At 41.6% G+C, this 17,931-nt stretch overlaps 1 protein-coding gene across 1 annotated transcript in view; it reads right to left on the bottom strand.

Annotated features, from left to right (window-relative positions):
• Positions 1 to 3,286: 3,286 nt before the first annotated feature.
• Positions 3,287 to 17,931, bottom strand: part of nxph1 (neurexophilin 1) — a 44,571-nt gene continuing 29,926 nt past the window's right edge. Inside the window, exon 2 of the mRNA XM_068575657.1 lies at positions 3,287 to 4,577. Coding sequence (XP_068431758.1) covers positions 3,822 to 4,577 — 756 coding nt within the window. The 3' untranslated portion in view covers positions 3,287 to 3,821. The remainder of the gene's footprint in view (positions 4,578 to 17,931) is intronic.

The raw sequence follows: 17,931 nt of genomic DNA on the forward strand, positions 1-17,931 counted from the left end.
TAATCATAGTCAGGCACTGAGCTTATGTGTTCTGGGTGCCTTTCACTGTGCAGGCAAAATGACGCTTTCTGCAGACTGTTTACATACACTCTGTTTGCACACTAGACAGAAATATGGAGACTGCATCATTTGTTTTCTAACACGTATCAAGTAGTCAGTCGAAAATGTACACATGTTGTAGTGTTGATGAAAAAAGATACCATTGAAAATAACGAGGTTTAATCAGTTAAATGCACGATTCAAACACATTGAAAACTGTCACATCAAGAATCATGAAAAAGTGAAACAATCTAAATATTCTGCATAAAATGTATAGCAGACTATTATATTTAAATAAATAGCGAGCCCTCTAAATATACTCAGAGAGGTTGGTCGGAGATATACACTTCTAAAACGTTACACGTCTACTTAAAAACCTGGTACGTAACAGTCTTCACTCCACTGTGCCGCGGGGACAGAGGAAGCTATAGAGTCCATGAAAGGCCAGTGAATCATATTCAGCCAAAAAATAAAAAAAATTGACTTACTTGTGGGTTTTTTGCTGGACATAAATGGCAATGTTGTGCTTATCTTGGCAAAGTTTGGTTTCTCAGTGGATTCCACAATTGTATGGTAATTCTGTGTACCTTCATGCTATCGATATGAAAAATCATATTTTCAAAAATTGGAGTGCTCTCCCAAGTCACTCTCAAGTCCCTTCGAGTCATACTTATGGTTTATCCTAATATTTACTGTTGAATAGTGTCTAAAAAATTTGAAAAATGGACTTATATTGACTTGTAAAAGGCCCATATATGGACTGGTTGGGCTTGGGAGATCGATGGAGACGTTACACGAATGGCTGAGATCTGGGGTTCGGAAGGTTTTAATGATAAGTGAATAAAGACCTGCCCGGCTTTACAGGAACAGTGTTTTATTCGCCAGGTGATGAAGTGATGTGCCAGCACCCTTTTACACTGTGATGTGTGGGCTTTAGCTTCTTTTTTTCCTTTTTAAGCAGTTTTCACTGCTGAGTCAGTTGACATGGCATATTTTAAACATAAGATAATTAGATGATATGTATTATGGGAGTGCTGTTAGTTACAGTGTGGGTTCCCTAGTAACTCTGTCAGCTTGATGAAGAAGCATCTGGGGAAGAGGCTTTGTGCTGGGTCCAACGTTGTCGTTTATGCTCCAGTATATCAGATCCAGAATCGTCTCCCTCATTTCCTTGTTGTCTTTTTCCAGTTGTCTTCAACACTTCTGTGTGGTGAGTGTTTCCAGCATTTGTTTGCTGCTCCTGGTTTTAATCAGTGTGTTCACCTGACACTGATTGATTCCAAACTGGTGTAAGGATTGGAACTGCCTCTATTCTTAAGGGTCATTTATACTCGGGTTTAACGCAGAGACGCCAGCACGCGAGACCCTCAAGGACCCCTTGCGTAGTCCCATCAGCCATCTTGCGTGCGTCGCCAAAATGTCTGACTATCCGTCAAAGCGACGCGAGCCGTTCGCAGCAGCAAGGCTGTGATTGGTCCGCTAACCACGTCCTTTCTGAGTCTAGCATTTCTGGTTTCATAGCATAATACCTCTGTTTTTAAAAGCCACAGCAGAAACACGAACAATGGATCCTGTTGAAGAACGTTTGGCTGAAGAGGTCTGCAAATATGAGCATTTATAAAACCCGTCTGACGGAGTATCAGGACACGCAGATGGAGGTGAATTCCTGGAGGAGATGTCGGTGAACGTCGGTGTGCAGGTCGACTCTAAACGGTCGTTGCGCCACCTGCTGTTCTGGCTTATTGAAAAGGCGGGAACTATAAACCAAAACGAGTCCGTCGACCCAACTGCGTGGTCAGCCGCCGCTGTAGTTGCAAGAGTGTATATCGGCCTTTATAAGGACAGCTCCAATTGAGGAACATTTGAGGTACCCCTACCACCAAGTGGCCTTACCTTAACTGCACTTTGATGTATTTTCCATAACCATTATATTTTTGTTGTCATTAGCATAGCTCAGTTGGTTTGGACAAAGATTCTAAAGCCTTTTAAAATGTGTGGTCAATTGTTGCTTTTTTTGTAGAATCGCCCAATAAAAATGTGCCTGTGTAGAGAGAGCAGTGTGGAAATAACAGGGGTTCTCAAATGTAGTTTATTAGGTGGTTTATCAATACCATGCTGATGCTTCAGACGGGCCAAAGGGCACCCACCATGTTGAAGAGTGGAAATAAAACTTAATGTCGTTATGAAACTACTTGGTTAGGTTTAGGAAAAGATTGTGTTTTGTGTTACAATAAGAAAGTGAGCGTAGTTAAGTATTTAAATACCAAAAGTATGGTTTTACACTGGATCCAAACAACATCCACCTAAGTCAAAGTCCTGTGTTGTTTGAACCATTCAACCACATTGACCTCCAGACAATTACTGAACCTGTACATGTAATAAGGTATTATAACCATCCACAACTGTTATGTAATTCAGTGCATTGGCAACTACATCCTGTGGCGCCTGATGTCAGCTGCTTCAAACAGGATAGTGACATGTCACCAGACTTCAGTCATCGCTTACTCATTATTACAGGAAGAACCCACACGTACCAGCATTCAATCGATAAAATGTACCGTGTTCTTTAATTTATTTGTACATCTTCAGCCCCCCACACCGCCAATAAAGAAAATTTCAATGAATACTTTTAATATATTTAGTCAGTTTTACAGCTTCTGTACAGGATTGTTGATTTCAAGAAATTCACAACTAGGGCAGCAACATCATTTTCTTTGTCAGAGGAACCAAGAACGAGCATAAATGGAGTGAACAAGCGATATTAGCAGGTAAGGGGTAAACACACAGCTCATGGGGGTATGTATGTACAGAAGCAGCGCAATTGGGATATTCTATGTACAATACAAACCATTCATACAAATTAGGCTCTAAGATATAGAATTCAATACATTACATTTGATATATTAAGTGACAATGAGCAAGCCCCATCCCCCACAAACGACCCACTGATCAATCAATCAGGTAACGAGACATTCAATCAGCTAAGAATGAGCCAATCACCCAACAAACTCAACATCTAGCTGTTCTAGCAAGAACACTGGCAACAGCTGAAGATTGACAGTGTCACAGTGTCTGAGCGCATTAACACATTTTCTCTCCCAACCTGAGGGCGAAGCCTGCTCAGATCTAGCTCACCCCTACATAGGTAAGACCACCAGACGTTGCTAAAAGCATCAAACGCACATTCAAATCTTGACTGTCCTCCTCAGCTGCCTTGCAGGTTTATTCAAAAGGAGTTTTTTTTCTTTTTTTCTTTTTTTAATGAGGAATTCATTTTGTTTTCCATTTATGCAGGATAAACTGCAGAGCGTGAATAGCACAGCAGGGGCGAACAGTCCATATGTTGTTGTCCGGAGTTATATGCTAAAAGAGGAAACAAAGTTGTCAACATCTAATTTGAAGAGTGAACTAAAGATAAAGCAAACAACTAAGGGCAGAGTTTAAAAGTGATCCCAAAAGGACCAGAAAGCCCTGCTATTTACACAACAGTGACAAAACATAATTCAGGATCAAAATTCTAACTGCTAATTATCATTGTAATCACAGAGTTTTTCAGGTCATTTCAAGCACTTCACAGTCTCATATACCACCTTTTACATTTTAAATCTCTCTGAAAAGTTCAGAACATCAAATTGGTAAATCAGTTGGAATGGCTGACTCTGTAGTATGAAAATGGTTAGGGACAGTACGGCTAACATACACATTTCTCTGGGATGGATAGAAGCCCCAGTCTGTACTCCACTCGTCCACTTTTCTGTAAATGAGACCATAGAATGGGAACATCAGCCAGAAGGGAAGTAGGGAGTGTCACTGTGATAGTTATAGTCTGGGCAAACTTTCTGCACCAGTTTGTAGTCGGTGCTGTAGAAGGAAATGAAGATGCAGATGACTTTGAAAGGTTTGGAGCAGAGCCAGGATACGTGGCTCTGGGTCTGCTCCTGGTAGCAGGTCTTGGACGGATCGAAGTTGCAGAGTGTGTTCTTGGCACCCTTCTCCACCTTCTCGTACTCTATGCGGCAGTTGAAGGACTTTGAGTCCTTTGCATCGATGACGGACTGCTGTGCCGCCAAGTCGAACTCTACTATCCTGGTAGGAGGGACCAAGCTGACGGAGACGTTGCCCTGGCCTGTGGAGTTGTGGCGGAAGTAGACACTGAAGGTGCCATTGCCGTGATCCACGATCTTACCGGTGATCAGCAGGTTGAGTTTGACCGTCTTGATGTTAGAGTGGAAGTCCCCCCAGCCGAACATCTTCTTGAACTTCCCCGTCTTAACCATTGGCCGCCGTTTAGCACGCGGCCGCGAGTCCTGCAAATCTGTGGTGTTCCTCAGCCAGTCCCACAGGTCCTGCTCAGAGTAGGGCTCTGGAGTATCATAGCGAAGGTCCAAGGCTGTGCTGTTCTCTTTGCCATGTAGAGTCTGTGACAGCAGCCTACTGATGGACATGTCCTTACTGCTTCCTGTCCATATATGCTTTAGTGTGGATTTGGGGCTTCCTGATTTGACAATATCCGACTTTGAGGCGTGGGCACTTGTTATCTGGGGAAAAGAGAGAAAAAACATCCGGTTGGCCACATATCTCTTTGACTCTAGTTTTCTGGAATTGTAATCTGGTACTTAATACAGGTGAAATAAAAATATTTGTTCTGTTCTAATTGATCATTTTCAATACATTTTGGTATTTTGTCATCAAGTCAGCCGGACATGAAAAATGCATACAATTCAAGAAATATGAACAATATAACTGTTCAACTTCTTTTAATGTGGATAAATGTTTTCTCATTCTCACGTGTAGCTCTTCTTTTCTCACCATGAAATGATCAATGAATTATTTAGAGAATATGCAGCATGTTACTACGTTATTAATTTACTTTCTACAACTGTGCATTAGTGTAAAAAAGAAAAAAATTATAATTAAGTCATATGCATTCATGCGCATCCTTATCTTAGTTGAGCACGACACACAACCAAGACTCCAACATTCCTCCGTAGTGCCACCGGTGAACAAACACTGCAGAGTAACCTTATAATTATTATCATATCAATCACAATTTTAAATCCACAAATTTTCCAACACCTCATTTACCAACCCATTCCCAACTTGTCACATACACATGTAGCCGCACACAGCTCCAGGAACTGCGTCTGGTGTTACGTTAACGTTTCCGCCATCCACCATTGAAATAACCACTAGTTCTGCTTTATACTTGTTGTGTAAATTCCACCAACGTCGGAACATCAAACTCCATTATGTCTGGGTTCATATTATTATCCGTAGTCCCAGAACAGTATCTGAATGACGGCCGCTATGATCGCTCTTTCCGGGGGTCCGGCAGCAGTTTTAATCAGCGACGAGCGGAGCTTCTCAACGCTGATTGGCTGACGCGGCTATGACTCACGCGATTTTTTCACCTGAGTTGGGATATTTGAACTCACGCGTATTCGCTCCACATCAACCGCTCATTTTGTGTCGCCTCAAACGCGTCTGTCCCGCCGCCCGGCGAAAAAAGCACGACGCGTCTTTGCATTGACTTTACAGGTGTGACCAGAATCTGGTCACACCTCAAATTTGCGTCGCGTGCGGTGTGAACACAGCATGAAGCTGCTCTGCTCCTCAACACACAACCAGGGATGTTGTCTGGACCTGTTGCCTCACGGGTGTTGATACTGGAGAGAGTCCTTTTCTTGCTGGCAGCAGACAGGCACATGACCTGATCACTGCTTTATGAACGCTGCACTAGGCATATGTAAACATATGAACTGCACATCTCATACAGGGGGCCATGTGCATTGGTATCAGACACCAGGAGCCTTTACAAAACGTCTGTATTTGACAGACTGTACACCAGACTCCATACACACACCTAATTTCAAGTCCACACTGGTCATCGGTGAAGGCATTGTTACAAAGGCTTACATGATGCTTTTCGGTTCTGTTCACTGTCCCAGTGCCACTAGCTTCACCTTTCAGAATATAATGTTGAGTAATTGTGTGGAATGTCAAGCCGGTGGGTGGGAAGGAGGTCTCAGTTTTAAGCTCTAGAAATATTTGAGCCCCGCCAAAACAGAAACGTACGTCCGTATCAGGTGAAAGAATGTGTCATGAGATATTAATCATCTATATCATCTATATCAATTCAGGAAATATTGACTTCTACATCCAAGCATGTCGTCTTCCACCAAATTGACCAATCAAATGTATTTCATGGGGCGGGGGTTAGATAGATTTTCTAAATGGTGACAGAAGACAGCTCCAAATTGGGAATTATAGTAAAGCAAGCTGAGCGAAAAAGAGGACATAGCGATCAAAGTAAAACATATTGTTCCCATCTCCTCCCTCTGACGAATAGAGGAAGCATCTGCTGGCTCACACGGTTACATGAAGTGGTTAAAGAGTGGTCTATTAAATAAAGAATGCTCTCTGAATGGAAGATTGACGAACCCAAGGGTTTTCACTATTTAGCGCGATGAGTGGAATTAGGCTCATTCAGGCCGCGGTGGACGTCTGTGACATTGATTGCAAGACTGTAAGACGTGACAGCAGATCCGTCTTGCTGAGGTTTTTGCATTTTGTGGCTTACCCCCAGGATCAATACTTGGAAAATAAGGTTTCGCAACCAATCAGCTTGAATTGAATTTCCTCACAGTCTCTCAACAGGAGGGGGGCATACAGAAAGCTTGACACATGAGGTGAACATACCTCCTGTGTACAGTATGTCACAGACGGGCTAAAGAATGAAAATCAAGATATGATTTTGAGAGGACTCTGAATTTTAGATCAAAGCTGATGGATAATAGTTTTGATACGAACAGTGATTATGTTCAACTATTCTACTCTTGGCCCACATCGTAATTACAATTTTCAGTCAAGAATTGTGTGCATTTTGTTTAGCTTTCTTTTCTCTTTTTTTGGTGGTCTGGTAGTAGGTCACGTGAACAAGCTGTGTGCTGCATTGTTGTCGATGAATGTCTGAAGTGACATTATTGAAGTGACATTTTGTGCAGAACTTAAGGTTATGCATGGAACTGCATTCTGCCCTGATGCTCGTTCACATCATGGTAAAATATGCTTGCCTAGAATAACAAAAACTATTGCATTCCGGTTGCACAGTAATGGCTGTCAATTGGATTAATAACTGTAATATAATAACCGTTCAGGGATTTGTAACCCCTTGCAATACTTGTTTCAGTGGAAAATGATAATATTACAGTGATTTGCGTTCCTGACCATCATTGAGGCTAACACACTAAAGTAAGATAGTGAACACAGTGAACATTGTTCCAACTAAACATAAAAATGCCAGAAATATCGTTATGGGCATGTTAGTATGCTTATCTTAGCATTTAGCCCAAAGCACCATCGTGCAGTTTACAGAAATGAACACTGCGTTACAGCTATAGCGTTAGCAATGCTATCAGCATGTCATGGTATGGACACTCTGTGCTGACCTGCTTCTGCTATGCACAGCGATCACCTCACTGGTGAAAATTCACCAAACGTACCAGTTGTTATGTACCATTCAAACTGACCTGTGTTTCAAGATACACATTATAATGGAAATGGGAAAAGATAGGAAATGCGTTTGCAAGTTACTTGGTGGTGATGCAAACTCCTGTTAACGATGTCTTCACATTCCTAATTGTGGCTCTCCCCTATATATTATACGAGCAGCTTCATGTTATCTGTTTTGGATCAAAGTTCAATCTTGCGGTAACCTATTGCCCAGCCCGAGTGAGTGAACACAGTTCCTGGATGACTCTGCAGTGGAGAGATGCTGTCGTTGCAATTATGACCAGCGAGCAAAAGCAGCAGTAAGTTGGTGGTTCTGTTTCTACAGCGTGTTAGAATGACGAAAGCATTTTGTGAGGAGACTCCAGCTGTTGTTGCTTTTATAGAATCTGGTACGGACAGGTAACAGGCTTACCCCTTTATAGACTAAGAAAATATATGTACCCATCAAAGCTGGCAACAGCTGGAGCCTCAGAATGCTTTCAAGAGAGCGACAGTCTAAATGTACGACATAAACACGGCTACACGTCCCAGATGAAACCAACGTTTTTACTCTATGTTGACTCAAACTAATATTTATGACAAGACTTACACTGACATGCATTTTTTTAAGTTAAAAAAACAGAACCAAACACCCCAATTAGCGCAGTCAATTCTGCATTTAAAAAAGCAATAAATAAAGAGTCTATCTGGACAACTGTAACATTTAAGGACATGTGTTTTATCCAGGCCGAATTGTGCACTAAGTAGACTGTCACCCCCTTGGAGAATGTGTTCTCCATTCAACTTGAGTAAAATGAAAAAGGAAGAAACAAACAGAATAACTGAAGTTAACAGCCCACTCAGGGGAGCTGAAGAGGGTCTCAGGGGATCTATCTTTAGCCTCAAGGGTTAAACTCAGAGAGCACTTTGCTGCGTGAGGCAGATACACTCAGCAATCATGTCCTATTCAAACAGGTGAGGTGGCCTTCTCATACTGAAGAATACCCCAGGACGGTGTGTGTGTGTGTGTGGGGGGGGATTACGTTGGAATGGATTTATGGTAATGTGCCTGCTTATGAAGAGGATCCGGTAAAGTCCCTTTTCTCACGGTGGATTCAATAGAATTGATTAAAAAAATGAGCATAAAACAGAAGATAAAGCACTTGAGATGCAGTTGCTTTGAGGGAAATGGTCTCTTTTCCATCTTCCAGCTTAATCCTCACTGATCTACAGTCCTGCACACGTAGTCAGTTGGAGAAGGCAACATGAGCAACGGGAGATGATTTCGGATGCTGTACTCCAATCTTCTAGTCAGCAGTAAGTAGAAGTGGAGTAGAAGCTTAAAGGGACGTAACACGAGACCAGGAGCCTTTTGATTGCCTCTCAACGGCTCCCAACAGTGCCAAGAGTAGAAACTACGATAAATGTGTGGGCAGACATAACAGGGTTCACCTGAGGGGAACCAGAAGGTCATCACTACACACCAGTGACAAAGTTGTAGGTCTGGACGTTGTCATCAGCTGTAACTGTCAGATGAGAGCAGTTCAGATCGGCGGTCGGGAGCTAACTACTGGGGCACATTCATGTGCACTGATGTATGTAAAAGAAAGGAGAAGCTCATTTGACATCAGACAGAGGGAGAGCCACTTCATTCTCTGCTCACTTTGCTCCACTGCATCTGTAGATGCACAATAATTGTTCCCACTATTCTAATGATCTGAATGTCATATATTGCTCTTTTAGCATGAAACTTAGGTACAACAGGGCCTAATTAACTCACTATCGGATGGAGATAAACTATATATCATTAAATGATATACAAATGTCTATTTTTTCATGTTTTTCCTCTTATAGGGACACTGAATACAATCAAAGAAGGACTAAAAAACTTCTTTTTAAACTACTCTTTACGGCTAACCTCATTTCTTATAACCAATGATGTAATAATCTGTCTAAGTCTGGAGGCTGCATCCACCTGCCATGCAGTTGATTCAGATCAATGATAATGGGCCTAATTTATGCCACCTGTCCTGTAAAATGTGCTTATCAGCTGTCTTCGATTCATTTTACATTTGCTGCCCCCTCTGTTTAGATAAGATACTGTACAGGTGAGGCCTGTATTTTTTTAATTGATTTCTATAATTTCATTTGAAACTGCACAGGATTATTCACATGTGAGCTTTATCATGTTGTCATTTCAAATGATTTACCAGAAAACATGCAATGAACAAGCAGAGGACAGAGCCAGGCCTCCCTCGTGCCGCCGGCGGCCGAGCTTCCAGCTGGCACGACCCCGGGGCCAAACGCCACCGGCTGTTTGCGCCTCGTCAGGTGGACGTTCATCTGCATGGACTGCAGTGACTGAATAAGACCTCAGCCATTTTGGAATTTAAAAAGTGTTTTGTCTTGTTCATTCCTGAGTTTCAAGTTTTCAGAAGTGTGTCGATAGTTCCATTTTTTGTGTGGAGAAAAACTCTAAACAGCGAAATAATATATAAAGAAATATATAAATAGTGCTATTCTTTCATCAGTGGTCCATCTGTTTAATCGCGTGTGTGTTACCTCATTCAGTGATAGGTAGTGACTTAACAGACAATTATTTAAATGCAAATTATCAAAATTGCCACTTTAAGCTCTTCAAAGTAAATTCAGCTGATGAAGCATTCTTTCAATTATCTTTATTCTAGAATAGCTGTTCTGGTTTTGTGCACAATAGTCTGCTTGAATCAAATGAAAGATGTTCTGGGCATTACCTCACTCTGTTTGAAGCTACACTGATATTGACACATTACTGTTTCACCGTTGAAGGACAAGCGCGTCTCCATCCCACCTATGTGCTGGACTCACGTGTGGCATTCACAGAGCAGAAGGAGGCTGTTTATCTGTCCTTGTTGTCTAGTGGGCGGGCTCTTTATGCGGCGCATACGGACATGTTTATCTGTGCAGTTCTCAGGCCCAGGCATCCTCCAACATGTTTCGGGCCAAGGGCCAGTGGGTCTGCTGGATCCTGGAGCTGCCAGCTGCAGCGCCTTCACCTGAGGGAGCGGTGCATCTGGTAAACACGGCCGCACAGCAGCCAGCAGGCCTCGCAGATACCTGACTACTGGCCAGACAGCCAGTTGGTCGCCCCCCAGGCAAAGAAGACTGCTGGGCGAGGCAGGCAGACCCGTCTCTGTACTATTCTCTACTGAAGCCTCAGTATACTGAAAGTCCTGGAACCTGATCACTTGAAAGTTGCTGCAAACTTTCCATTGAGAGATTTACCAAGTCCTTCATTCAGTAACAAACCTGTACTCACGTCTAAAGCTCTTTTTAATGCTCTATTGTATCTCTCTGTGTTCTTTTTACCTCCCTGTTCGACACCACTTGCTTCATAAAATCTTTGCAAATCCTGCTAGAAACTGTGTTATTTTGAATAATGATCTCCAGTTATTCTGTCTGTATTGTATCTGTCCATATTGAAAATATATCAATAAATCAAAACCTGAGAATTGTAGGATTGAAAGTATTTGTTTAAGCTGGACCCATACTGTGGAGTAAAAGTCATATAAATTAAGATAATATGAATGAAATGTGGCAGGATGAGTTGACCAGTCTTCACTGGTGACTGGAAACTCTACCTATCGACCAACAAGCCCAGAGAAATGTGCTGCTGTTCTGTAACGTGACTGAGTCCTGTCAGACCATGAAATGTAAACTGAAGCATCATGGGCCTCAACATGACATCTGCATTACTACACCTCCTCTTTTAGAAGGGTCTAAGCAAGTCAGGCACAAGAGAAGAGTCATAGTGTCAAACTGTGAGCAATCTCTTCGGACATTGGTTCTGAAATGGGGGGACGTGGACTCTAGGGGGTACGTGGGATTTAAAAAATATCTATTTCAAATGAGCATCCATTAAAAAAAATAATAATTCAACCGAAAATGCTTTGCGCTGGTTCTGGCGTACTATATTTCACAGGTGTTACATCACTGATAAAAGGTTGAGAACCGCTGTCTTTGGCTATTAATTGAAATAATCACATATATGGTTTTATTTATGATGTTTTATCAACAGCATGAAAAGTGTATTTAATTAAAATATGTGTGGAGAGAGGGGCTTTAAATCAAAGCCGCGTGCTGGTGGGACGCAGTAGTGAATGTTTGAATTGATTTCTCTCAAGCAAAATATTGCAATTTTAATTTCTTTTCTAGGAGAGCAACTGTTTTCTGTTACTTTACCACACACTCCCCTTTCCTCCTATTCTTTTCATATCACCTGGCCTTCTGGCCTCGGCTTTTTCACAAGCCGCTATGACACACTGTCATGTCGTCCTTTCCATGTCTTAGCTGTTTCCAGTCACAGGTCATTTGCCACAGGATGTGTCACAGTGTGTGTGCGTTAGAGTGTGATGTACAGTCATCTGATAACCATCCAGCATGCTCTCTGAGTGACGAGCTGTCAACTCTGATAAAGATATCTCTACTACAATGCTGTCGGTTCCAGAGAGAAACTGAATCAAAAGTAAGGACTAGAGGCCGATATAACATTAGTGTAAATAAACACCGTTTTTTATTCTGTCTCTACATCACAGCAGGCTTTGGTGAAGAAAAAAGAGCGTTATAAAAACTACTGTATTTGTCTTAACATTGTGTCACTGATCGCGCTGCTGAACAGGTTAAAAGACTTGAATGTTACGTGTGTGGGAGAGTTTTTCCCCAGGAAAGATCCGCCAGACATCAGGTGTTCAGTACAGCGTTATGGAAATGCTTTTACGGACTGGCTGCAGGATTGTAATCAGTCACTCATAGAGATTAACATGTTTAAATGAGCAAGACTAACAACATGACTGTGGAGAATTTGTATCCCCACAAAAGTAAAGCGGCCCTTAAATCTGACTTCACGGCACGACGTCATGCAGTCAGCAGCGAGGACGTTTTAAAGCGGTAAGATTAAAGATCTAAGGCTAATACTCAACATGGGATTTCTTTTCACTTTCTTTTCATCTGTCTGCTGTGCAGACAGTACAGGAAGTAACATAAGCTTACAACAACGTTCCTCAAATTGGGAATTAAGATGCTTCTTGATGCTTCTTAACAGAGAGCTGCAGGCATGATGTGTTTTTGTAGGCCAAAGACGTTAGCATCCCACTGGTTCCCTCGACACAAAATTAATGGGATTCTTCAATTGGATTTTGGATTATTAAATAGGTTTGGTGACAAACAGTTTGTAATACTTACACTTTCATTAATGTGTCATGAATGCATTCACCTGGAGTAAAAAGCTAATGTAAGGCTATAAAGGAACACTAAACTACAGGTGGACAGCGATGATGTTAAGACTCGTTAAAATGCATACAAGCTTCTAAAGTCACGTGCCGGGTATTTACTAACACATTTTATCTCTTGATCCAAACCTTAAAATCTCTTAAGGTTGTGTTACGAAGACCTTATGTCAGACATCTGAACAAAAACCCATTTAAAAAACCCATTGACTTTAAGATGAGGGAACCAGAAGTGCTATAACGCTGACTCATGTCCAGGTTTTAGGACTCATTCCTGCAACACTCTATATGGGTTCTCATCAAACGTTTTGCTGTGGTCAACACATATTGGTGTTCTTGCACTAACTGCAGCCAAGCAGTGTATTATTTTCCTTTATTATAAAACAAGAATGTAGGCAATCAATATTTCCTGAATGAGAAGTCAATCCCAACTTCACTTAGAAGATTATCCACTTATTCACCATTGCACTTGTATAGCACTGCCAAACTCTCATGTAATAAATAAGGGCAGGACGTATGCAGCTGAAACAGATATGATATCATTGTTATTCCAGACACTCTTTGCACCGACATTACACAATGTGACCCGACAGATTCTGGAGTGTAAAGCTAGTGGCACCAAATGTAACCTGTAAACTAGAGGCTTGTAGTTTACAGGAGAGATAAGAGGGTTACAGATGTTTTGTTAAACTCCATTCATTCTAACAACCACATCCACAGACTTGCAGTCTTCAACTGCCACTGTCTCAAATGACATCACTTGAGGCAGTTCATCAGGCTTCACACAGCTCCCTCTGGAGCCACAGAGACTGTCTACAACTTCAGGGGGATTGAACTCTGCATTAAGTGGACCGGGAGAGATCAATACACGGCCAGAAGCACATGAGTTACTCTTAGTTCTTCATTGAGATGAACAGTGAGTAAAATCTCCAGTGAGTCCAGACGTCCAGAAGCTAACTGTGAGATTGCAACATGTTATCAGAATGATACACTTCTTTTTGTTTTGTCTTGAAAACCAAGTCTGCATCATGCGTATGAATCTACATTCCTGTGGAGTGTCACCAGCGTTTTGTGATCCGAGAAATAAACATCATTTTCAGATAGCAATGTAGAGTTGGGAATATGTTCATTAACAAGGATGTTCACACCACAAGCTTAGACAGAGGGCACTTCTGGCCAAGGAAAGCAACATTTGTTCTTCGGTCACTCGTTCTTACATTGAGAAGCCGCAATAGAAGGTATTGAAAGTCAAATTTCATTTTGGTATTTCCAGTAATGTTGTGTATCATAATTGCGTTTGGACGTGGCAAAACTCAAACTCCAAACAACATCAGATTAGACAGAAGTTAAAAAGTGCATAAAAGTAAAAACAAATGCAGTACATTAAGCCAAGGACATAGCTGAAATGCCTTTATTTAGACATATTAATGTTTAGAAGGACAAGAGCACAACGTTGACCGGTTCGACCCACACTCAGTTTTCCTAGAGGGCGTGGCGAGAAAGGTTGTGATTCCTCATATTAATGATTACTGACCACAAGGCTCAATTCCAATTTCTGGTTTCCTTTTGTTTGCACTATTTTATGTTAGTTTTTATTTTAATCTGTTTATTGTTTGGAGCATGTGATGCAGGACAAACAAATGATAAACAATGTTTATGTTTTCTTACTCAAGAAGCTTTGATTTTTTTTTAACTTCACAAAGTGTAATGTAAGTTAAAATGCAAATTGTACAGGACGAGTAAATCAGCAAGGGGGACACACGTAGCAGACATGATCCCCTCTGTCTCCCCACCCACCAAAATACAGCTGCCACGTAAAAACACTGCTTTTTGTGACTCGTTGCACTGCATTGTAACCAATGACAACTGGAACAAACCACTGCATCCATCTCAAGTCCAATCTTCAATAACTTGTCAGGTTTCATTTCATCATCCATCTAGATGTACCCTCTAAACTGTGCTCTTTTTTTATAGGAAATCCTGGAAGTTCTATCATTTGTTTTTCTAATTAACTTGTCGTTTTTTGCTGAACACACGGGTATTATTGATGTGGCTGCATTATTGCCAACAGCTGAAGACTGGGTTAATAAATCAAATCACAACGCTTGCATTGCCATCCATGTTGTGTTGTGAGCTCTATGGTAATTTGCACCTCAGTGACTGGAGAGGAAATGGCCTGAGAGAGCAGATTGCATTCATTCATATTGTACACAGTGCAGGGGTTAGCAGCAGCATATGACCAGTAATCATATATTGTTAATTCTTGTTTTACAACTTGCAGGCTTGTCATCCCAAGCTGTGGTTACTAAGAGAAAGAACTGGGTTGCCACCACCTCGTTTGCTTTTTTACTGCCCAATAAGACAGAAGACAAAAGATCTGAGATGAGCTCCAGATTCTGTCTCTTTTGAACATTTCTCATGCCGAGGGAGCTGCAAAGCAGGGCCCGAATAAAATGCTGGGCAAAGAATGAAGGCCTGTGCACAATGTGAAGCCTCATGAAAGCTTCAGAGAATGAAAAGAGAAAGGGAGAAGGAGAAAGAGGGGGGGATTTGAGGGTGTTAGCTTTACAATAGAGGAAGAGCAGGACTGAGGAAGATTGACCCTGAACATACGGACAATTACCTTCAGTTCAGCAGAGTAAGCAGGAGAAATCTGAGCTCACTGGCTGTCCACTGATAAGTGAACCCACTATAAAGGCCTGTAAGCACGTTCATTTAACCGAGTTTCTAAGGTATCACTGTGAGAAGTACACAATCATCATTGACACTGTAATTGTTTTGGTCATTTCCTATTTCAGCTAGGAGCAATACATGCTGGACACACTTTAATTGAATGATCAAAATCCATCAAACCAGCTAATTAAGGACTTTAACAAGATGAAATGGCTCTTTAAACAACAATTTTCTTTAATCTAACAATCAGAGTTGGTCTATTTGCCAAGTATGAGAAGTTGGCTCGTTGTGATCTACATCGCTTGCACTACTCGGTACACGGAGTCGAGGACGTATCTATGTGACATCATCCACCGGTTTCTGAAGAGCCGTTATGAATCTCAAAGTGCACGACTCTGAACGTTGCTATCTTGGCAGTTACTGAGTTGGACATTTTTAGGTGAGCAAAACCAAAAGAAAATAAACTCTTTCATGAACTGAAAACAGTGCGAAAGGTTTCAAGTTCTAAGACGAAAACAGCCAAAGCTAAAACTACAATCTGGTTGATCGTGTGTTTTACCTCAGTGGGGACCATAATTTACAGAATGAACATCATGCTGTTGGGAAGATGACTTGGAATTAGCGTTTGCGAGAACATCAAGCATCCAGAAACAGTGCCAGGCGTTGAGTTTGTAAAATGCACCAAGAGATATTCTCCTTCCACGATTCATGTTAATGAGCCCAAGAGCAAGGGAGGGAGGCGGGGTTAAAGGAAACACAACTGTTATGTTACTCTATGTTACATCGATGTCAAAGATTGCTGGAAGATCCAAGTAAACTTAAACTCGGTCAAACTGGTTTTGCTTCATGGGCCACTGAGTAACTTCCACAGGAACAGATGGGGAGCCGCCTTCAACACTTCATCCCCTTCTCTTTATACATTTGTGACAAAAACAGACTAGGAGTTGCTTTGAATGATTTTTTTTTCATGGTTGTATTAATTTTCTGCCAAATTTTAGATTAGATTTGATTCAGATCTGTGGTTTTGTATCAATGAAGCCCTCTGCTTCTTGTATGGGTTTTCTGTTGCTTAAGCTACTGTTTCCACTGCGGGTCTGTTGGTGCTGCACAGCAAGTTCTTTATGTTTGTACTACATACAATAGAAGTAGTATTCCACACTTTAAATTACGGATATAACTGCAAATTAAATAATCTCCAGAGGTTTAAGAGGATGATTGTGTAGCATGTTTTGGATTGGGAAGCTTCGTGGCTACAAGCCGCACTGGGCACTGAGGGAAGCCGAACAATAGGACAAAGATCTGGGTGGGCTGCCCAAATAAATATGACATGTGGGAAAGATGTTTGTGGTGAACAGAGATTACAAACTACCCTCCGATGTGTTTCCTGCTCAGCTACATTGAGCAGCACATTCAGACATGACCACGGCATCCAGAGCTGGTCTGTAGTACCTGTGAGCACTTCTTATAAAGTGTTCCTCAGAGAGAATAAACCGTGAAACACGGCCGCTAACAGCCATCTACGCCCACGACACACAGTATGAGATGAACCGCCAGGGCTTAGTGCCTCACTGCTGCTTAGTGCCTCACTGCTGCTAAGTGCCGCTGCAATAGGTGGTTTGCCCATGTGCTCCAGCTGCTAATGGTCATGTCAGCAGACTGTTGGACACATCATTAGAGCGCCCTTTCTGTCTCTGTGTGCATGCAAAGGTGCAGACTGTGGTTCACTCTCTTACTTTCTTCTTTTTTTAGGCATGTGTCTGATTCAGCTCGTTTGGTTATTGAAATAGAAATCAAACCATACCAATGATTTCTATTAAAATAAGGCTGATACATTACACATTTCGTGAGATAACATATGTAAAGTGCACCCGGATATTTTGCATTACTCTGACTATTGTTGTCTTCATGTCTTTTTTGTCTTTTTGTCTCTGTTGTCTTTAATGATTTTTTTTGTCTTCTTTTTGTTTATTTATTATGTTGTATGTATATAAGTATGAAGAGCTAAGTGTTCCATGTATGTGTAAACACACATGGTCAATATATAAAGCTGATTCTGAGATGACAGTGTATTTCATGTTCACCCTAAAAGTGATTATCCTGGATAGAGGTTCGATGTGTTCAATAAACGTGATCACAATTGTCCCATTAAACACAAATATTGTGTTGAAGTGGGAGTTTTAGCCTGATAAAGGTGTAGGAGGACGTGTCCCGTCACTAGATGGACCATACAGGAGATGTGGGTGCCATCTGGAGCCAGAGTCAGTCCAGCAGTGATCAGTGCTGCCGACCAATCAGGAACCCGGACATAACTTGATCGTGAGAGGGAATCACAGCTGTCAATCATGATGCCACGCCCCCTTTGTATAGCATCAAATAACTAAAACAACCAAACTTATCAGAAAAAACAAACACATGAACATACATGAGTGTGAGAAGAGCTGCCCGAAGAGACAGAAACCATCTT

The sequence above is a fragment of the Clinocottus analis genome, unplaced genomic scaffold, assembly GCF_023055335.1.
Source record: "Clinocottus analis isolate CAN_PGR_092001 unplaced genomic scaffold, fCliAna1.0.p SCAF_14, whole genome shotgun sequence".
In the NCBI taxonomy this organism is placed as follows: domain Eukaryota; kingdom Metazoa; phylum Chordata; class Actinopteri; order Perciformes; family Cottidae; genus Clinocottus; species Clinocottus analis.